This window comes from Lolium rigidum, chromosome 6 (assembly GCF_022539505.1).
Source record: "Lolium rigidum isolate FL_2022 chromosome 6, APGP_CSIRO_Lrig_0.1, whole genome shotgun sequence".
Taxonomy (NCBI): Eukaryota; Viridiplantae; Streptophyta; class Magnoliopsida; order Poales; family Poaceae; genus Lolium; species Lolium rigidum.
In genome coordinates this window covers 286,967,579-286,990,569 of record NC_061513.1, presented here as the reverse complement: position 1 = coordinate 286,990,569, position 22,991 = coordinate 286,967,579, and the positions used below count along the sequence as shown (strand labels likewise).

At 47.0% G+C, this 22,991-nt stretch overlaps 1 protein-coding gene across 1 annotated transcript; it reads right to left on the bottom strand.

Annotated features, from left to right (window-relative positions):
* Window positions 1-6,022: 6,022 nt before the first annotated feature.
* Window positions 6,023-7,691, bottom strand: LOC124665732 (probable indole-3-pyruvate monooxygenase YUCCA9). The gene has a single exon (XM_047203118.1). The coding sequence runs from the start codon at window positions 7,629-7,631 to the stop codon at window positions 6,390-6,392; it is 1,242 nt and encodes a 413-aa protein (XP_047059074.1). The 5' UTR covers window positions 7,632-7,691; the 3' UTR covers window positions 6,023-6,389.
* Between the last annotated feature and the right edge of the window lie 15,300 nt (window positions 7,692-22,991).

The following is a 22,991-nucleotide window of genomic DNA, read 5'->3' as shown; positions in this document are numbered from 1 at the left end:
TTAATCAGTGTTATACTTCATATTTCAAGCAAGCGTGGATATTGCTTGCATTTGAGTGTGGGCGTGCGTTTGATTATCTTCCCATGTTGTATCAGGCAGTAGGTTTCGCTGTTGCGTTTCTGCATATCTGTTCCATGCTGTCCTTTCGTTGAATCTATATCTTACTTGGAGCTTGATATTTAGAATTGTATCGGTGACTAATGAAATGTTGAATGGCATCGGCCTGACCTTGGAGTTTGAAGAAGCTCTGTTTGTTCAACTACACCTGCTGATGTGCGCCTGCATAACTAATCTGCGGTTGTTTATATGGTGATCATTACAGCATAAATAGCTGGCGAAGGCTTCAGCTGTGTCTATCAACACAAGTTGCGACACCCAGTTGCCTGCAGCGCAAGCACAAACTGTAGTGGCCGAGAAGAAAACAGAGTATGGTATAATTGATCTTCGCGGAAGAGCTATTAGGTGAGATCATAGGATCAACTCACATAAAATATATTTTTATCATGCGAAAAAATCTGAAAATAATATACGACATACTGGATTGTATCTACAATTCCAAAAAAATTCAGCTCAAAATTTGATCTACAATTGAAGAAATAAAAAAGATAAATCCGACTATAAATAGTGTCAGATCTGATTGAATAGTAGTTCACACTATTCACACTTAAATTTGTCTTTTTTGTTTCTCTAAGTATATGTTGAATTTGAAGCTGCAAATTTTTGGTCTTGCGTATGTAACATAGATGTGCGTTGTCATTTTTTTTCATAATATTTGAACATGTTTTGTCTCTTGAAATTTTTTATTCTCATAGATCCTATCTAAAAGGTGATCATACCCAAGTCTTCCCATGATCTTCGCGGGGTTAGTCCAATGCTATGGGTGTTCTTGTTGTATTTTTTTCGCTGAGATTGATTTTATCAACGAGTCACCTTTTGAAGCTAATTTTATAAACAGTAGGCTTAGGCCTGCGTTAATTTTATAAACAGTAGGTCTAGGCCATGCGTTAAATTAATGTTGTCCACAATGGCAGGTACAAACGTGCTTACGCATAGCATAGCTTTTGGCAACACAAAATAAACAAATGAGACACCAATACCATTACACTAAGACACACAAGCACACACAAGATAAACAAAATGAGACATCAATACCATTGCACTAAGACTAATACTAGGAGGCGCAAATCAAATGAGGAAGCAACAGCAACGTGCCATCGTCTCAGCTGGCAAATAAGAGCACGTACTCCGCCATCTTCACCTTCGGAAGGGACCCCATGTCCCTCGCCCAGGATTGAAGAGCACCAAACCGTAGGGAGGCGAAGGAGTTCAACCTACAATACCCTAGAGAAAATGCAAACATGCCGCTGGGGAAGAAGCCACTAGAGACGTTGGGGGAGCTCCACCAACTGACCACCCCACCAAAGCTTCAACCACCACATCAAGCCACAACTGATGGACGAAGACGTACCAAAGAAGAAACGACCGAAGTCGCCACGAACACCTCTAGTGAATTGCTCAACCACCATCTCTCCAGTCCCCCCCAAGATGGTGCCTCTAGGAAGGTGAACGACATCACAACGCTACCGCCATCCGAAAGGGGAACCAGGGGCTTTCGCCCAATACATGGAGGGGTAGTGAAGGGCGGTACCTAGAAGAGGCTTTCAAGAAGGAGCACGGTGCCCGCAGCGTCGTCACCATCGTGGCCAACAATGCCGGCCAATGATTTCTCCCGGTACCAACCCCCCACTGAACCAACCTGCCCAACACCTGGATCGACGGAGACCGCCAAGCACCAGATCTACCAGGGGAGGGGCAAATCGAGCATGGAGAGGCTTCAATCTTCAAATCTGGGACCAGGACCGGCGACTCAACTTGGCATCCCGACCTCTGGCCACCGCCTCCTCGCCGCCCGCATGGCCGAGGGAGAGGGAGAGGGCACGCACCACGGACGCCACACGTGCCTAATCGACGCCGTCCACACCGCTTGGGGTTGTCGCCCGGTGTTCCGAAGCCCTCCACATGAGGCAGAGTGGCGAGATCTCGCTGCCACCTTCATCGGTTCCGCACAGGCTTGCCCGGTAGTCCCTTCTGGTGACGGCCAGTGACGGAGCTGCCATAGTGGCATGGGTGTCAGCTGACCCCAGTGATTGTTGGAGAACGCTTCACTAATTAGTAACAAGCACTGCTATTTTGTATAAAATGACACCAATGAATTAGAGAAAATATGGAGCTGACCCCAACGATACTTTTTCCTACCTTCGTCCCTAGTGACGACGAGACTGGGAGAGAAGGGGGGAGGGGGAGGAAGCGGGGCTAGGGTTTTCGCCCCCGGTGTCGCCCTAGAGGAGCGGCACGGGAGGCAGCAACACTAACCTCAGGCAAATTTTATCCGTAAGGCGGCCTTGTTCCCTCCACCCACTCCGGCCACGAGGCTAGAAATAAGGGGAAAACATTTAGAGTACAACTCTTGTTTGCATAACTAAAGGAGCGAGTATATCTATATGTGTATACTTCCTAAATCTCAGACAACATTCGTGGAACGGAGGGAGTATATTTGTTCTCCTCAAGACTAAAGGAGCTAGTATATCAGTATATGTATGCTTTTTCTCCCGTGTGTCGCTATTCCCTCTAGCCTCTCTTGTTGCTGTCACGGAGTAATTGCGATGTGAGGTGCGAGAGCGCATTGATGGTGTGCAGCTAATGATGAAGTTGCGTATGCAGAGCCCTGCCAATGTCAATGTAGGACTCAGGCACATGGAGGGGCTGCTGCTGGACCTGGATATGTGGAAATACTGATTGCTCCTGCATATTCGTCTGCCTGAAATAGTGATTGCCCTGTTTCTTGATTAGCCTGTATCTGTGTTTGTTCGTGTTGCGAATTTACACTGTTCTGAATTTCATTGTGTTAACTGAATTTTGTACTAACATGTCGTTTGCTGTGATTTTGAGGTGGAACCACCAAGTGGGTGGTACCACGAGGTGCAGATCAACTCCTCCTTGGTACATCACATTCTGATTGATTCAGACTCATATGGGCTCGTGGTTGCTTGCTTCTTGGAGTAGCAAAGAAAGGATGGGCGCAGATTGGTACTACTTCTGAACTAACTTCTGCGGATCATACCGACGGAGACCGGTGGATCGCGACCAGTCAGCAGCGCATAGGCATAGCGGCGCGCTCGCTTCGTTGAACATTTTCCCCCATACGAAGCACATTGCTCCGGGTTCCACTATCAATCAAACGAGATAGGAACAAAGTCGTGTATGTCGCACCACCCACTGGGGTAAGAAAAAGAGAGAAAAGGGAAACCCCAGGATCTACCTGGGTACTCAGACTGCAACTAAAAGTACACACCAACGATAAATCAATCTATTTTTACCAAGCACTACTGCCTACTTAAGAGAAACCACGAACATACAAGTCTCCAGCAAAAGCCAACATCTCAACAGAGAACATCCATCTAACCACTGACCAATACAACTGATAGAAGGCCTAAGAGTTGAAAAGCTTCACAAGACATTTCAGCAGGAAGTCCAGATCATATCAGGCACCAGAGTAACTGGCTGAGTCTTGCGCTTCAATCCTGAGAGTTGAGCCTTTGTGCGACGCCAGAGCTGTCGCCTGCAAGATATTTTCTCCTCTGGTAATTTCATCTCAATCTTCTTCCTTTTGAAGCCCTGCCCAATATTTCAGGAACGAACACATGCGTAAGAAATTATGTATGTTTTCATCTTCCTCACAAAATCTACACTTTATATCCCCAACCCAATCTCCTTTTTTCATGTTATCCTTAGTTGCAATCGCAACCTTCTTAATTAATGGATAATGCAAAGCTTTTGCCTTCGTTTAAAAAAAATAGTTGCAATCGCATTATGCCAAATCATCCAAAGCCAAACTATAATTCTCGTAGGAATTTTTGTCTTCAACGGGTGCTTAAAATTTCTATTAGCACCACTGTCAGCAAACTTCCTATATAAAGAGTTTACAGTGACAAGACCATATTTTTGGTAACAGCCAACATGGAGAATCCCTACCGTCACCTAGAGGATAATTTAACAGGATGTCTTTCATTCTATGCGGCTGCCTTTGCTTATTTTCATCAAGCCACCTTCTATATGAAAAATTCCACACAAGCATCCTAACATCAACTACATTTTTTATTATTATTGCACATTTCAAACAGATCAGGAAAAGAAATTTTGAAGGCATGTCAGAGCACCATACATCAACCCAAAAACTAATTTCCTTCCCAGCCCCAACCCTCATTTTCCTGTTTTCTAAATAAAGGTCTTTAACAGCATGCCAAATTAAACCGTTAATGCTCAATAAAAGCTTGGGATTTACTTAAAGTGTATTTTGCTCTGATCAAGCGTTGCCATAAACCTTTACTAGTCTCAAATTTGCGCCACCACTTACACAACAAACTTAAATTCATTTTCTCATGTATTTTTATATTTACAATTATGATTCCATTTAATCATATAATACTTTCTCACAGAACTAGCACCTTGCCAGAAAAACCTTTTTTTGAATCTTAGCAAGGGTTTCAATAAAAGTTTTCTTGAACAGGACGAACGACATGAAAGTAAATAGAAAAATTATTTAGAGAGAACCTCCCTGCCACTCATCTAAATGTTTGAGATGTCTCTCTTCCAAAAACTTATGGTCTTCTATTTTTAGCCTATTTCCAATAACATGAGCTCCTAAACTTCTCACTGGCCAATTTCCTATTTAACAGTTAAGAAATTAAATTTCGAAATTATTCCCGTCTTCAGTAGTTAACATTGTTTCACTTTTTTCAAAATTGATTTAAGCCCATCCATATAATCAAATAAGTATAACAAAAGCTTCACATTAGCCCCCATTTCTATATCATCTTGAAACGTTACCGCAATATCATCCGCACACTGTAGTATACATACTCCTTTTGGAATTAAATGTGGAACCTATCCACAAATTGAATTATTACTCTGAGCCCTTCTAAAACATTCTAGCCACTATATCACCAGCAATGTTAAACAACAAAGGAGACACGGGATCCTTATGAGTTCCAAAATTCCTTCCAAGAGTGCTATTTATTTTAACACACAAAGTACCTCCACAACAGATTGCTTAATCCACCCACACGCGGTAGGGTGAAATCCACATAATTCCAGACATTTAAACAAAAATTCCCAATTGACTTTGTCATAAGTTTTTACAAAATAAATTTAAAACACCACACCCTGCAATTTCTCAGTTTAGATTCATGCAAAATTTCATGCAAAGATATCATCCCGTCTGTAATGAATCAACCTCGAATTAAAGCATTCTGACACTTCAAAACTATATCTTATCAATAGCAGGATCAAATCTCAGAGCTAGCACTTTTGAGAAAATCTTAAAACAAGCATTCAACAGGCAGATGTGTCTGAAAAGTTGAGTTCTATTGGCTCATTTCTTTTTTGGAATGGCACTGATAATCGCATAATTCATTACACTGAGGTCAAGCTTACCAGCATGAAACAAAGGAAACAACTCTATCATGTCAAACTGTTAATGTCCTAGAAGGATTGAAAAAATCCAGAAGGCTGCAGCTTTAATTTTTTTCCATTAAAAAGATTGCATCTCTAATTCCATTTTTCTCAGAGGGTTTACAAAGATTCACATTATTTTCCTCAAAGGGTTTTACAGCTTCGTTCAACAAACTGTGGATGAACAGATCATCGTTCAAAGCCAAAAGTAACACAAACTGTTGACGAAAAGATCGTCGTTGATGGCCAAAAGTAAAACAAACTTAGTACTACAGTTAACTAACACCTGCCTGTCTAGATCTTTTGTTGCGGTACATCTGATGACATGTTTGCCGGCAGGGAGTGGGAGAAGAGAACTGAACCGTATACATCATCATCAGTGTATGGGTACAGTAGGACACATGACTCTCTGAAGCTGCGGGTGTGGGCCAAAATTGATGAACAGATCGCCAAAAGAGGCTACCTTAGATCCTCACACTGACAGAGTCCATGTCTAGCTCATGATTACCGATTTTATTCCTCGGGACGTCAGCAATCATACAAGCTGTCAGTCGTCTCCTGTGGTACCAATCAGATATGCACAGTCACACAAGTTTTATTAGTACAACCAAGGCTACAGATTGATTGATTTCGACACAGCTAGCTAGCTGTACATTGTAGAGGCGAGAGATCGATGCAGCGCCCATAAACACGCCAAAATTTGGGCTCTGCCTACCTCACTGGCTGGCGCCGATCTACCTATCTATGACGATCGACGGCTTGGCTGTGGTCTGTCGGCTGTGGCTAGCTACGTACCCTAGCTGTGGCCACTGCCATCTGTGACGAGAGTGACACTCCCCGCTTGCCAGGATGTCTGAAGCAGCGCAGCATGCCAATGATCAGGGTACCGGCTCCTGTAGCACGGGGCAGCCGGCGGTACACGACGACGATGCCTTATTATTTTGGTTGTATGCCACGGCGATGTCGCCGGCGACCCTGACGGCGTCGAGGGCGACTCCGGCGAGGCCCCGGCGCGTGAACCCCACGGAGTAGAGCCCAGACTCGCCCTTCCACCCCTCCGGGAACCCTGCCTTCGGGTACCCCTCGCCGCTGAAGAAGTCGCTGCCCTTGAGCCACTGCGGCACGTTGCTGTGGTACCCGGTGGCCAGCACCACGGCGTCCGCCGCCACGAAGCTCCCGTCCACCATCTCCGCCCCGCCGGCCGTGAACCTCCTCACGCCGGGCACCACCGCGATCTCCCCGGCCCGGATCTTCTCCAGCGCGCCGATGTCCAGCACGGGCGTCCTGCCGCTCGAGTTCTTGAGCTCTAGCGGACCGCCCGCAGCCGGCCTCCTCAACCCGAGCCTCGGCAGGTCGTTCCCGAGAAATAGCCCTGCCACGAGGACGAGGAGGCGGTCCACGAGCCGGAGCGGGAGGAAGCGGAGCAGGAAGGCGGCGACCGAGAAGGTGGCCACGCCGAGCATCTCGCGCGGGAGCACGTGGACCGCGTCGCGGACCACCATCGCCGGCCGCGCGCCGTGGTCGCACAGGTCCAGGCACACCTCCATGCCGGAGTTGCCGCAGCCGACCACCAGCACGCGCGAGCCGCGGTACGGCTCGCCCGACTTGTACTCCGACACGTGGGTCACGGGGCCCTTGAACGACCCGGCGCCGGGGAACTCCGGCAGGACGCGCTCCGCGTTCTCGCCCGTGGCCACCACCAGCCACCGCCCGATGTACTCCGTGGTGGTCTCGTCCTCGTCCTCGGTGGACGATGCTTGCACGCGCCAGAGGCCGGCGGCGTGGTCGAACCGCGCGGAGGACACGGACTGGCGGAAGCGGGGGCGGATGTCGAAGGCGGCGACGTAGGACTCGAGGTAGGAGATGAACTGGTGCTTCGTGGGGTACTCCGGGTAGCTCGCCGGGAAGGGCATGCCCGGGAGCTCGCAGAAGCGCTTGGGGAGGTGGAGCCGGAGACGGTCGTAGGTGCGGCGCTGCCACAGGGACGCGATGCAGTCGTCCCGCTCCAGCACCACTGAAGGCACGCCGTGGGTGTGGAGTTGCGCCGCCACCGACAGCCCCGCCGGACCTGCGCCAACGATGATGGGGCCGTTCACCCACATCGTACGCGCCGCCTCCATATGTGTAGTACAGCTGCTCCGAGCCGAGATTGCAGATTTGCAGTGGCGGGAACCAATGAAGTGAAAGGAACCAAGAAGAAGAGGAGGAAGGAGGTGGGGAAGAATGGTAGGGAGGGTGGACTCGGTTTAAATAGGGAGCGATCGAAGGCGGTTAAATTTTCCCGCGCTTTTAAGATGCATGAAAGCGATTATATTAGTACACTTTTAAGTACAGTAGCACATTATGTGCATGTAAAGACAACTTGACTTATCGATTTGAAACGTTAATTTGATCCTAAGTAACGACAGCTCAACTATTTGAAACGTGGACTCGATAGGGGCTGCGGGGGATTAATATGCTCAATTAGTACATATGGATAGATGTTCAATCAATATATGCAACGAAAAGCCCATACTCTCTCCCATCCTCTAAAACCCCATCGTTTTGGATAATGGTACCTCTTTGAAATACGACTTTGATAAACTATTCCTATTTTCTCTGTTCAGAAAGTATAGAGATTAAGAAAAAAAAATACATTCCCTCAACAAAAAAATACATGGCAGCTATGGCCAACACTTGTAACCCATAACATCATCCAAGGACATGACATTATATGCAACTCAACAAGTTGATTTGGATTGAAAGACATAGCTTCGGTTAGAGGGGTGGTTGCCGAGAAATGATTTCTACGGAGCGATGTGCATGGACCCATCATCTATTGTGTTTGGAGATTCGTGCAACTCAATTTTCACTAATTCTCGGCGAAATATGATGAGGCTATGTGTTGCCCCTTGGAGCAGCCTCATTGGCATGTTCTCCAACGGCAATTGACATGGATGCATGCATAAGAGCGACTTGGTCGACTAGTAAGATTTTGTTAGTATTGCAATGGTAAACCAGATTTTCTAGCTCGTTTTCGCCATTTTCGGTGTGTTTGACTAATTTTCTACTTCTATGATTATTTTACCACATTGGAGTAAACAACTCCAACACAACTTCACAAATCACCAACCATATAGTAAGCTCCCATTAGCTGGCTATATGGAATATGGACAAGTAACAAGTAGTTAACTTTCACTCAATTAACAACTATGTATGGACGGATCGACTTAAATAAATGGTTACGGCGCATATGTATGCTGGCCGCCTTCCACTAGTAAGTTTATTTTTTCAAGGATATTCCACTAGTTAGTTTATGATAATATATACTCCATACGAATATCTGAGGGAGGCGCAAAGATATGATTATCAAATGAGTTCGGCTATCTAACTGGAGTATCTCAATTGCATGCGTACGTGTACAATCATCACCATGCATCATGGCGCGCAGATTTGAAATAATTAATCGCTACGTACGTGGATGCAGCTATGCGATTCGGCCGTACGCGGTTTGTGCACATTTAATTTGCATCTTTTTCTTGGAAAGTAGCAGCTTTGTTTGGCATGTGGAGTTAATTAATTGTTTTGTTTGTAGCTGCTCTTGCTACACATTGCAAGTTCGGCCGGCGATATGATCAAGCAAGGTATTTGTAGGGTGGATGGCGAAAAGCTACTTTTTGTCGATGCTTATTCGTGAGATCGTGTATTAATTAATTAGCTAATGCACGTTATCAGGTAGGAAGCAACAACTGAACCATCGAGCTAGCTTGGTGAGTGAGTGCTCACTGAACCCAATTAAAGTGCCACCTGCTGCACTTGCATACATTAGCTTCAACTGACCATATGTGCTTGTTATCAAGGTTTTGGTTACCATTCGGGGGTTCGCCAAATAGCGTCACCTGTCCCTAACCGAGTTTCCCGAGCACCTTAGGTAGATGGACTTATTGGAGAAATAAATTAAGACTTTTCAATTGAGCCTAGCCAAGTGAGTTTTTTTTGAAAAAAAATCTAGTATTTTCTGGTTACCAGGCGGTTGCCCAGTGTTAGTTAAATACACAAAATCACAATAATTTGAATTCTAAATTTTATTTAAAAATTGGTTTGGTAATGGTATGGAATTTACCACCCTCTCGGAAAAAGATACAAGTTCGGTAGCGAAAACCTTGTTTGCTATACACACTAGTACATCTGATTTTAATTACTCTAATGCTTTTTGAGTTGATGAAAATTAGTTTTATAAAATTATTTTTCATAAAATCTTGATGCGGAAATTCAATTCGACTCTCGGGTGCATATTCTCCCTCCACCTAGAAAACATATTTCCGATTGTCAAAAAATTTAACAAAAAAATTAGCATGGACATCTTGACAATCTATGTGCGTTCGTACATTTTCGTAAAAAAACCGATATATTTTATGGTCGATATAAAAAAAAAAAAGTCTCATAAAAAGCATTATTTTTAGCATCAAATTTTATCTTTTTTACACAACCCAAATGACAAGTCGATTCTTTCGTGGAAAGACTTTGTGGGCACGAAGCATGTGAAGATGTACACGTGAATTTTTTTTTAACATTTCAAAATATATCAAAAATAAATTTAAAAATAAAACAAGCATATGCATCCAAGAGCCAAAACATCGATGTGATACTATTTTCACATTTTTTTCTCTTCATCTATTACGAGAACACGTTAGATATCAGCGTGTCTGAAAGGTAAAAAGAGAGCAAGTGTTAGTTACTACAAGAGAATTAGAGAAAGAAAAAAGACCGATGAGTAATAAGTAGTACACCAGTAAACTCTCTAGTAAACGAACCGGTATGGGCACAAGAAACACATAGCCGATCATGAGGCTCCTAAAACCCATCTAGGGTCTAGTCTCTCTCGTTGGTGATGCTATCGGTCTGTCTTGTTTTTGGTGGCCTTGAAGCCTTGGATGCATGGTGGATCACGGCTCCTCGGCAGCTGGAGGGCTTACTTTTTTTGTTTATAGTTTTTAGTGTCTTCTTCAAGATGGTGAGACAACGGCTACTTTTTGAAGTTCGAATAGGATCTTTTATGTCCTATGCTCGCACCGATGGTGCATCTAGCGCCGGTGGAGGGCATGTGAAGATGTGCGTCTTGTGGAGCTTTTGGGATCGAGTCAATTTTCGTGTCCATTTGTATGGTTTCAGGTTTAACTCTTGTAATCTATAGATCTCATCTTTGGCGATGGTTACTGCTCTGATATCCTGGTCCCTTGAGGCCTTAGAACGACGAATTTTGGTTTGTATACTATAACAAGTTCTATTATGATAAGTTTTACCCGGTTCCGGTGATGAGGGCAAGGATGGCCGCATTCCTTTGTCTCGCGCTAGTGTATGTAGTCATTGCTAGATGGTCTAAAGACCATTTTATATTGGAAATTCAATTCGGCTCCCGAGTATGTATGCTACCTCTACAAAAAAATCATATTTTGAAGTGTCGAAAAATTTTGACAATTTTTTTTACATGTACATCTTCATAATATTTGTGCGTTGTCAAGTTTCATGAAAAACCAATATTTTTCTGGTCTATGTAATAAAGAGAAAACTTATCTTGTGAAAAGCATTATTTTTAGCACCGAGTTTTGTCTTTTTACACACATCACATGACAAGTCAATTTTTTATGAAACAACTTTGTGAGCGCTTAGCACATGAAGATGTATGTGCGATTTTTTTGTTTCAATTTTTTGAAATTCAAAATATGTGTAAGATGCATTTTAAAATAGAGGGAGCATATTCTCCCATGTTCTTAAACACCACTCCCAATTTATATTTCTTATTACTTTTATGTTCTTTATATTACTAGGAATGATTATTAATAATAGAAATAACAGAAGTCTTGATCAAGATATCCAAACTGGCAATATGCTTGCTCTTTTGTTGTAGATAGACTTTTGTTTGTTGTGTAGTACTCCCTCCGATCCATATTAATTGACTTCAATATGGATGTATCTAGAACTAAAATGTGTCTAGATACATTCATATTAGAGTCAATTAATATGAACCGGAGGGAGTAGTTTTCACACAGGAAAGAAGATGCATGCGTTACACAATTCTCAACTCAGCTGAGCGTGCATGCATGTTGCTAGCAAGCTTCTACCCCGCTCTACCCTAGCTAGGGTGGGATTGCAGCTAGCTGGCAATTGGCATTTTTTGAGTGCTGCATGCATTCGAGAGTTTGCAGGCGTGGCCCATCGATGATCCATCCTAGTCTATGGAGGACTCTGTGTGCGATGATCGGCCGATGGAGAAGTTCAGCCACGAATCCATGGACGCACGCGCCCGCGCGTGCATAGATTCAGAGATCAAATTAATGAACAGCACTATTAAGTCGATGGATTGACCAGTCCCTTTCCTAGCAGAGCTATGATGTACATACTGGCTACTGGCAGCCATTCTTCAGACTCACTGCAACATGGATCTGCTACTAGCAGTACCTCTTCAGAGTCACTGCAACATCGATCTGAGAGATCGGTCATCGGTGGATCGATCGCTCTCATCATTCAATCCCTGAAGCGATCGCTGCACACATTCAATTCCTCATTCCCCTCCGCCGCAGGCCTGCATGCGCAAACCTGCTACCACATAAATCGATGCATCGCCCTATCCATATATATGATTTTTTCGGTAAGAAAATATATTAATATCACGAAGATATCAATTACACAATTACACCCAGCCTCTGCAATAACGCAGTGCCCTAATGGCAATACGGATACACAAAGTAAATAAAGAAAAAAAATCCCGCTACAACAATCTATTTTTTGTAGCCGCGGACCAAACAACACCAAAACAACACCAGAAATCCATCTTCTCTAAAAGCGACGCCTCCAGAAGAAAAACCCATCATCGCTACGATCATAGATTATAGGTTTCCACCTAGGAGAAAGCCAGGACTCACAAAACAATGCCTTTAACAAGGCTATTGCCAGACACAACCAATTAAGGACATACTTTAGGTTTTCACCCCGCAAGTTTAGACTCTAAATTTCACATGTATTGTCGCCTCTACTTGCCGTCGCCGCCACTCCAGGTCACGAACTAGCAAGCCAAAACCTCGTCGTCACCAGGACTCAAACCAGCATTACTACTCCTCAGATCTCGGTTTCCATGCTATTCTTCGCGACTGACTTCACAATGAAACTTCGCATCGCTCTCTATGAAACCAAACCGTCAGAAAAAATATGGTTGCGCACAACCGAATACCATCCGTTCTGATAACCTCCAGGTATGTCGCCCACTGGAGTTTGCGGGTGGAGCAGCGAGATTAATGGAGAGACGCATCAAGAGACCTTCATCATGGCGTGAGAGGGATCCTAAAACAACCTCCTTTATTCCGTCCGAGCCAGCAGCCCCACGCCTCCAGTCGGGTCTAAAGTGGGAACAGAGCAACCTCGGGTTCTCGATCTCGAACTAAGCCACGGCCGCAGAGAGCACCGGCCCCTCCCAGCACCACGCATGCAGGGGAACCGCCTGCGAAACCGCACGCCGCTGCATCACGGCAGAGAGACCGCCGCTTGCCGAGGCAAGCGCTCAAGCCCGGACCACGATAGTGGGAGGACACCACAGATCAGCGGGTTATGCTGCACCAACTTCGGGTGTCACGCCGTCCTCCACGACCACCACCACCTCCAAGGAACCACTATGAGCCGCCGCCCAAGATCCTGATCTCATATGCTCCCGGTAAAACAAAGAGCCGGCGACGGGGGGGGGGGGGGTGTGTGTGTGTGTGTGTGTGTTGGGAAGCTGCCAGCTCAATGGGGTTGGAGTTGGAGGTCAGCGGTTACGTCATGTCCATATATATGGGGCTGCCGACTCTTTTTTAGATAAAAAATACTCCATGTATTTGCAGCGTTTTTTATTCTGCTTGCAGCTCCGCGGCCTGAGTAGCTTTGTTTGGTAATGGCCAATGATGAAGATCCTGCGTACGTGCCTTTATGCAACTCGATCGATCATCAACTCGAACCGCCAAGCTTTAGCTACATGTTCTTCCTTTATTACTAGATTATCACTCTCGATCAAGTTACCAATCATGAAGCTTCATTATTCTCTTATATCTTCCACTTTTTGTAGCTCATCATCAACTCGAACTGTCAAGCTTTTCTAGCTAGGTCCCTTGCTTTGCCTCTTCGGCCACTTGCACCCCGGCCTTGTCCTCCCACGATACAAATTAATTAGTGTATTACCGACTATTGTTGAGCACCTAAGAATTACTTCACAACGCAAAGTAGAGGGGTGGACCTTGTAAAGCTGCCACTTGCATAGATATATGTGAAAGAAGTGAGGTCGGCATAACGAATCATCTATCTTACTAGATACTTTCTGCAAAGTAGTATATACAAACATACAACGGTTAAAGTTAATCAAAGATTAAATTTCCATTTTCGACAACCTCTTAGATGACGCCACTGATCCAACCATTTTGATGGAAATTTTGCGTGTTCTAGTAAGTAGTTCATCCCACATTTTATCCCCTGTTTTAAACAACCACATATTTTATTAATAGAAAACCAAGTTACGTGAGTAAATAAAAACGTGGGTGTAAGAGTTTAGGAACCACACATTGTGGTGTCTTGTATTGATCTATATATAGGGGGAATACAAGACAGAGTCCTTGTCACATACGACACGGACACATACAGGATTACACATATACAACCGTATCTCTATACAAATACATATACAGTTATATATTCTAACACCCTCCCTTAGTCGAAAATGGGCGTCATACGAATGTTGAGACTGTCCCGAAAATCCAAAAAAAGAGGAGATGGTAATCCTTTCGTGAAGATGTCCGCAAACTGTGAAGAACTCGGTACATGAAGTACCCTAACATCGCCTGTGGTGACTCGATCCCGTACGAAATGAAGATCTATCTCCACATGCTTGGTGCGCTGATGGTGCACTGGATTCTGTGTCATGTAGACGGAACTAACATTATCACAGAACACAATAGTTGCACCCGAGACTGGCCGATGAAGCTCCTAAAGAAGCTGGCGAAGCCAACAAGTCTCTGCCACCACATTTGCAACCGCCCGGTATTCAGCCTCAGCACTAGAACGGGACACTGTGTGTTGTCGTTTGGCAGACCATGACACTAGGTTGGAACGAAGGAACACACAGTAGCCAGAGGTAGATCGTCGAGTGTCGGGACAGCCTGCCCAATCAGCATCGGAATAGGCCGTCAGTTTACTTGAGCTCCGGCGAAACAAGGTGAGTCCATAGTCTGTGGTGCCGCGGATGTAGCGAAGAACACGTTTAACAAGGAGCAAGTGATTTGCTCGAGGATCATGCATGTGTAAACAGATTTGCTGCACCGCATAGGAGATGTCTGGCCGGGTAAACGTCAAGTATTGGAGGCCTCCTGCAAGACTCCGATACTCTGTAGGATCTGCCACTGGTTCACTGGATTTGGCTGATAACTTGGAGGCGGTATCAACGGGTGTGGTGATGGACTTGCACTGCAACATGCCATCACGCTCAAGAAGCTCTAGCGCATACTTCTCCTGGGAAAGAAACAGACAATCCTTGCTGCGCTTGACGGAGACGCCGAGAAAGTAGTGAAGATCTCCCATATCTGTCATACTGAACTCTGACCGAAGCGAGGCAATTAAGCTAGCCAGCAGAGTTCGGGAGGAGGCCGTCAATACTATGTCGTCCACATAGAGCAACAGGCATGCTGTGTCTGGGCCACGCCAATAGATGAACAAGCTATTGTCAGACTTGGAGCCAATGAACCCAAGAGATGTGATGTAGGTGGCAAACCGCTGAAACCATGCCCGAGGCGCCTGTTTTAATCCGTATAAGGACTTGTTGAGATGACACACTTTGTCAGGAAAGTTGGGATCAACGAACCCTGACGGTTGGCGCCATTGAGAAAAGCGTTCTTGACATCGAGCTGATGTATCGGCCAGTTGCTAGACAAGGCAATAGATAACACTGTACGGATAGTGGCTGGTTTCACAACAGGGCTGAAAGTTTCATCGAAATCAATCCCTTCATGCTGGGTGAATCCTCACAGAACCCAACGAGCTTTGTATCGATCCAAGGAACCATCAGACTTAAGCTTGTGACGATAAATCCACTTACCGGTGACAATGTTTGCATTGCGAGGAGGATCAACAAGCTCCCAAGTATTGTTGGAGAGTAGAGCACCGTACTCATCATTCATAGCTGAGCACCAGTTAGGGTCCTTGAGTGCACCGGGATATGTCTTCGGAATCGGAGATAAACCTTCGACGTGAAGATCAAAAATCTTCTTGGGCTGCACAATCCCGGACTTGGCGCGAGTGACCATGGTATGAGAGGGCGGTGGCGGTGGTGCACGCGGTCGTCGGACCGATGCAGGTGCAGCAGGCGCAGGCGGCGAGGCTGCAGTGGAGGGTGCTGCCGCGGCAGAGGAACCAGGCACGGCAGGCTGCCGATCAGCCGAATGCGAGGCCGGGGCAGGTGAAGGCGCGGCAGGCTCGTCTGCCGAGGCAGAGAAACCATGCGCGGTAGGCTGCCGGGCAGCAGATGACTGATCCGTCATGGGAGGCATAGCTGGAGCAACCGTGGCCGGCACGGTGTACGGCGTCGGCACCATCGTGTGCACAGGGTCCTGCAAAAACTCATAGGGATGCAAGGAAGGAGTAGACGATGGAGAGGACACAGTGGTAGCGAATGGAAAGCTCGTCTCATCGAAAACAACATGATAAGATATGATGATCTTCTGGGTAGACCTGTCGAGGCAGCGATAGCCTAGATGATGGGACGGATATCCGAGAAACACACAAGGCACGGAGCGGGGGGCCAGTTTATGCGGTGCAACAGCCGAGGTGTTGGGGTAACACAGACATCCGAAAACCCTAAGACCAGCATAGGAGGGGTCCTTACCAAGAAGGGCGCGGAAAGGAACGCGCCCCGCAATGGCTTTGGATGGAAGCCGATTATGAAGAAGAACGGCTGTATGAAGAGCTTCGACCCAGAAACGAGGTGGCATGCTAGCTTGTATGAGGAGAGTGCGTGTGATGTCGTTAAGAGTGCGAATGATCCTTTCTGCTTTACCGTTTTGTTGAGAGGTATATGTGCATGAAAAGAGGAGTGCTATTCCATGATTTTTGGCAAACGTGTGAAGGAGAGAATTATCGAACTTGCGACCATTGTTGCATTGGATAGCTTGCAGGCGTGCTTGAAACTGGGTGTGAGCCAAGGCATGCAGGGACGCTAAGTGAGAGAAAACTTCAGACTTTGCTCGTAGAGGATAGACCCAGGCGTACTGAGTGAAATCATCAAGACAAACAAGGTAGTATTTAAAACCAGAAATACTCTCGACAGGAGACGTCCACAAATCACAGTGTATTATTTGAAAAGGGGCGGTAGTTACACGATTAGTGGAGTAAAAAGGAAGACGGACATGGCGACCTAACTGGCAGGCATTACACAAGCTAGTCTTATCTTTATTCTTTTCCCTAGGTATAACGGAAGAACAAACTAAGGAGTCCATGACAGGCCAGCCTGGGTGTCCGAGTCGACGGTGCCATAGCGCAGAATCGGCAACGAGGAAGGCAGTAGGTGGACTGGTGGAAGAAGCTTGGACCGGGTAGAGAGCTCCGAAGCTATTGCATCTGAGAATCTCGGTCCTGGTACGCAGATCCTTCACAGAAAAACCAATAGGGTCAAATTCAACAGAGACACGATTATCAGTAGTGAATTGACGCACTGACAGAAGGTTTTTGACAATGTGAGGAGCAACTAAGACATTACAAAGGTAAAGTGGGCGGGTGGAGGAGAAAAGAGGACGTGCGTGGCCGGTAGCGGTGATCGGAAGAGAGGAACCATTACCGACAATGACCGCACGAGAAGAAGGTGAAGGGGGAGACACGGATGTGAGCATACTGGGGTCGGACGCGAAGTAGGAGGATGCGCCAGTATCCATATTACCCATTCACGAGGAGCTTGCAGTCCCATAGTCTGGAACTGGTTGAGTAGCGCCTGCTGGTCCCACGAGGCCGTCGAAGGTGCCGGGGACGGAGGCGCAGCGATGGGAGCGGTGTTGCCGTAGCCGTGGGGCAATGGTGGAGTACCATAGCCGTAGGGAGGAACCGCACCATACGGGCTGTGCGCGTAGTAGGCATGAGAGGGCGGCGTGGGGCGGGGCACGTAGTGTTGCCGACCAAGCAAGCCGGCCTGGCCGTAGGGCCACATCTGGAAGGCACAGTTCCATGGAAGCTGCATCGGCGTCCAAGATGGGACAGCTGGGGCCGGAGCTGTAGCGGGCGCGACCTCTTTGTCCTGTTTCTCCTTATCCTGCTTCTTCTTCTTTTTCTTCCCCTTGCCATCACCCTTGCCAGGGTTTGGGTTGGGCGTGGTGGAGTAGAGAGCCGTGTCACCGGAGCGGGAGCGATGGTTCTTCTTCTTCATGTCCTGAAGCTGAAGGAGAGACCGGCATTGGTCGAAGGTCATCCCAGGCATGAGGGATATGAGATCGGCGGCCGCGTCGTATTGCTCGGGGAGGCCGTTAAGACACTGGATGACGAGCTTGGCGTCATCGACCGGGGCGCCTAGATCAGTAAGGCCATCAGAAAGGCTCTTAACCTTGGTCAAGTAGTCCTTCATCGGCAGCTCTCCCATGTCAAGCCCGTCGAGCTCGGTGGAGAGATGAAGCTGGCGGTTGATCTTGTGGTCGGTGAAGAGGCCATTGATGCTGTTCTAGAGATCGACGGCTAGAGGATCATCGCCCGGTTTCATGACTGCGTCGAGGAGGCCAAGGGAGACAGACCCATAGAGCCACGAGACGATCGTGGCGTCGAGGAGAGTCCACTCCGGCGTCGGATCGGACGGAGCAACCGCGTCAATGTGATCCAGCAGGGTGTACTTGCGAAGGGCGGCGCGGAAGAACGTGTGCCATTGGCGGTGAACGTCGGTGTCGAGGGCGAGCTCGACGGGAACATGTCCCTTGATGGAGGAGAGGCCGACGGCTTGGGCGTGCAAGGAGGAGATGGATAAGAGTCCCGCGCTTGAGTTCGCGGAGTTGGTGTTGCCTGCCAAAACCCACCGGCGAGCAGTGGTTAAGCAACACGAAGAGCCGGGAGGCTTCCAAGGCGGCAGTGGGCCCTGGTCCCTCGACGTCGTCCCGCAAATGCTCCGGCACACGTCCTGGCGGTTGCAAGGGCGTGCCACCTGACCTATACCTGGCCAGGAAGGTGTTGGATTGCTTCGATTAGTTCCCTGCATGGCAGACACGTAAACATTAAATACGAGCCCTATCGGCTCTCAGGTTGCCCTGCGGATCGGCTCAAAGAGCCGATCGCCCCATGGTTCACGTTGGATTTTCAATGACATGGGGATCCTGCTTGATCAAAACAAAGTTAAACCAATCTACGACAGTTTAGGGTTTTCACCGTATGATCGGAACATCCTACGCGTAGCTGAGCCTAATAGACACGAAAGATAATGGAAAGCTAACCCTAAAAGAGGCCTAAAAACCAACATTAAGTTAATTCCCGGAACATCCCTCTTAGGACTAACAAACCATACCTAACGCACTACCGGATCGTTCAACCCGTTTGCAAGGCCTAACCATACGGATATTAAACCAATCCTTGAAGAATCAAGGAGCAACTATAACAGATCGGATCTACTAAACATCGAACAAGCAAGATGCTGCCCTTACACCTGGATAGGTGTAAGGGCAGCTAGATATCGAGGGACGGCACAGCTAAGCAGATATGCGTAAGAAAAGCATCTATGCAAGCCCCAAAACATCTATGATAAGTAGTGCTACTCGGCATCAACAACGCTTCAGCACGAGCAACACAAGGTAAACGAATAAACGTGTGCTGCCTAGATCGCAAGATGCGATCTAGGCAGCATGATGCTTACGCGGGAGAAACCCTCGAAAGAAGGGGTGGCGATGCGCCTGATTTGTGTTTGTTGTGAACGTGATTGTCCTCCTTTTCTGATAACCCTAGATACATATTTATAGTCCAAGGGACTTTCTAATTTACAGATACACGGGCAATTAAGCCCAAACTCTCCGTGCAAGGCCGCTTCAAAGATGCTCCACGCGTGTATCTTTCAAGCCCATCTTCACTTACGGCCCATCTCCTGATTTAGCCAAAATCTGGTGATAACACATGCCCCCCTGGTTTTGGTAATGATAATTTCAAAACCACTCTGTTTTTCCTTCGAGGGGTCATGTCGTGGCAGAGCAGAACCGTCGCAGTATTCTTCATCATGACGCCTTGCCTTCTCAACTCCTCTGCACGACTTGACAGTTTTGGCACCACATCCTCGGAAACTGTTCGAGCATTGAATCTCCAATATATCTCCTTTTATTTAACCGCATCGAACAGTTCACTTCTTCATCCCCTTGTTCCAAACCAGCCGTCAGCCAAAAAACCCTCTTCCACTGTAGCCATGTCTTCCTCCTCCTCCCAATCCTCTTCCTCGAGTGAACTAGAGCCGGAAGTCAATCAGATGGCCATCTACGATGCTCTCGCGCCTGAGTATTGGGACGCGAGAGACTGGGACTTCACCATCAAGTCGGAAGACGACGAGCCCCGCACCATCGGGGAAGAAGACCTCCGGTTCCTCGTTGATGGGGAGCTGGAAGCGGCGTGCGAGGACGACCTCCTCTCATGGGAGGCAGATCTTTCCTCCGACGAAGAGGAAGAAGAAGCGGAGGAGTCTGAGGAAGAAGACTCCTCCTCCGCCGGGTATCCGCCGGCCAAGCGCCTCCGAGGCTGGGCCTGGTCAGACGACGACGAGGAGGAGGAAGATGAAGACGCTACTGGCGGCTTCATCAGCAGTGGCGAAGAGCCCATCGGTAGCAGCGCCGACGATGGTGATGACGAGGGCAGTGACGGCCCTTAGACTAGGGGGTAGTATAGGGTAAGCAGCAGTGCATTAGGCACTCAGACGACCCCTTTTTGAGAGCAATTAGCTCTTCGTTGTAAAATCCCCTCTGAATTAATGAAAATGCTCTTCCAATTGAACTTTCAATCATCCAATTTCAAAGGGTGTCAACGCCCCCAAGAGCCGATAGCATCGTATCGGCTTTTTACCATCAGACGCCGATAAAGCCAATCTGATAACCAACTAGGCAAGCTCAAGCAACAATCCTCAGATTTAGGCAACAACTTAAAACTTGACCATGGTGCTTTGTTCCTCTAAAGTCGATGACCGTGCATCGGCTGTTTTTATTCTAAAGTCGATGACTGCGCATCGGCTGTTTCCCCATCATCCCAAGAATTTTAAAAAAAATTACTGGCCGAATTCATGTATCGGCCTCCATATCTTACTACTCGTCATCCCACATGCTTGGGAAGTACTTCTTGAGATGCTGGCCATTGACAGCTACTGGGAACTTCACCCCATCCAACTGTTCTAGCATGTATGCATTCCCCTTTAAAACTTGGTCGACTTTGTACGGGCCATGCCAATTTGGAGACCATTTTCCATATACTTTATCCTTAGTCCCCAACGGCAATACAGCTTCCCATACCAAATCACCAACCTGGAACTCCTTTGGCTTCAATTTCTTGTTATATGCACGAGCCACCTTGGCTTTGTTCTCCTTAATTTTCTCAAGCGACCAAAGTCTAAGTTCCGTTGCATCCTCAATACTGTCGCTCATCAGGGCTGCATATTCTTCAGTGGTTAGATCATTCTGAAATGTAACCCTTCTCGACCCAGCTTTGATTTCCCAGGGTAACACAGCTTCTTGTCCATAGACCAGATGGTACGGCGAGGTTTTTATTGCTCCATGACACGACATGCGATAAGCCCACAAAGCTTCTGACAACACTTCGTGCCAACGTCTAGGATTCTCGTTGATCTTCCTCTTAATCAGCTCCATCAAACTTTTGTTGGACGCTTCAGCCTGTCCATTCGCTTGGGCATAGTATGGGGATGATCTGATCGACTTGATTCCCATTTCCTCGCAGAATTTTCTAAACTCCTTAGAAACAAAAACCGAACCTCCATCGGTCGTAATAGTCTGGGGAATTCCAAACCTGTGGATAACATGCTCCTTCACAAAATCAACAACATCTGACGCGTTCTACTGCTTTCATAGGGACGGCCTCTACCCATTTGGTAAAATAATCTGTAATGGCCAGAACCCATACATGACCTTTGCTTGAAGGAGGATGTATCTTGCCGATCATATCCATGCCCCACCCCCGGAATGGCCACGGCTTGATAATAGGATTCATTGCTGATGCAGGCACCATCTGAATGCTCCCAAACTTCTGACATGCTTGGCACCCCTTATAGTATTGGAAACAATCTTCAAGCATAGTGGGCCAATAAAATCCCGATCGCCTGATCAGCCACTTCATCTTATAAGCCGATTGGTGAGTTCCACAGGCACCCTCATGTACCTCATGCAAGAGCCGATTGGACTCGGCTGGTCCCAAACATTTGAGAAGTAATCCTTCCAAAGTCCTGTAGAACATGTCATCACCAATCAGGACGTACTTCATGGCCTCCGTATCTTATCCGTTTAGGTGCCCCCCGAGCCGAATCTTTCAAGTAATTGAAGATATCGGCTCTCCAATCATCGGGCTCCATGAGCTGCACCTGAAAATCGGCTTCCTCGATCACGTCTTTGTATCCTGACGCCGTCTGTGCAAGGTCGTTTGCCTCAGTATTTTGCGTCCTAGGGATCCAATGGAAGTTGATATACCTGAACTGGGTCATCAGCTCACGGCATTGCATCCATAACGGGAAAAGTGACTCGCTCTCACACTTGTATTCCTCCGTGAGTTGAGAAATCACCAATTTGGAATCCCCAAAGATTTCCACGGCCTCGGCCCCGGCGTCCAATAGCAACTCCATTCCCTTGCATATCGCTTCATATTCAGCAACATTGTTAGTGCAAGGTGTAGATAACCTGATGGAGAAGGAGTATGTTGCCCCCCGAGGCGACACGAGTAGCATGCCGATGCCACATCCATCTTCACAGACCGACCCATCGAAGAACATGGTCCATGCACGCACGGATAGTGCCGCTACGTCTGTGTTAATTCGCTCAGCAATAAGATCGTCCAACGCTTGTCCCTTGACTGCTTTCGCAGGTCGATACCGGATATCAAATTCCGAGAGAGCAAACATCCACTTGCCGAGTCGGCCTTTCAATACAGGAGCCGACATCATGTGCTTGATGACATCCGATTTGCAGATGACGATGATTTCTGCCTTCAACAAGATGTGCTGAATCTTGGTGCAGGTAAAGAACAGGCAGAGGCACAACTTCTCGATCTCGAGGTACCTTGTTTCTGCATCCAACATCCTTCTGCTGAGGTAGAAAACCACTTTTTCCAGACCATCATAAACTTGCACCACCACTGACGCGATGGAGGTATCAGCTACTGATAGATAAATGTAGAAGGGTCTGTCTTGCTGTGTGATACGTCTCCAACGTATCGATAATTTCTTATGTTCCATGCTACTTTATTGATGATACCTACATGTTTTATGCACATTATATGCC

What these genes read in the sequence shown, in the direction of transcription:
- LOC124665732 (XM_047203118.1), bottom strand. Translation starts at nt 7,631, where the DNA reads ATGGAGGCGGCGCGTACGATGTGGGTGAACGGCCCCATCATCGTTGGC.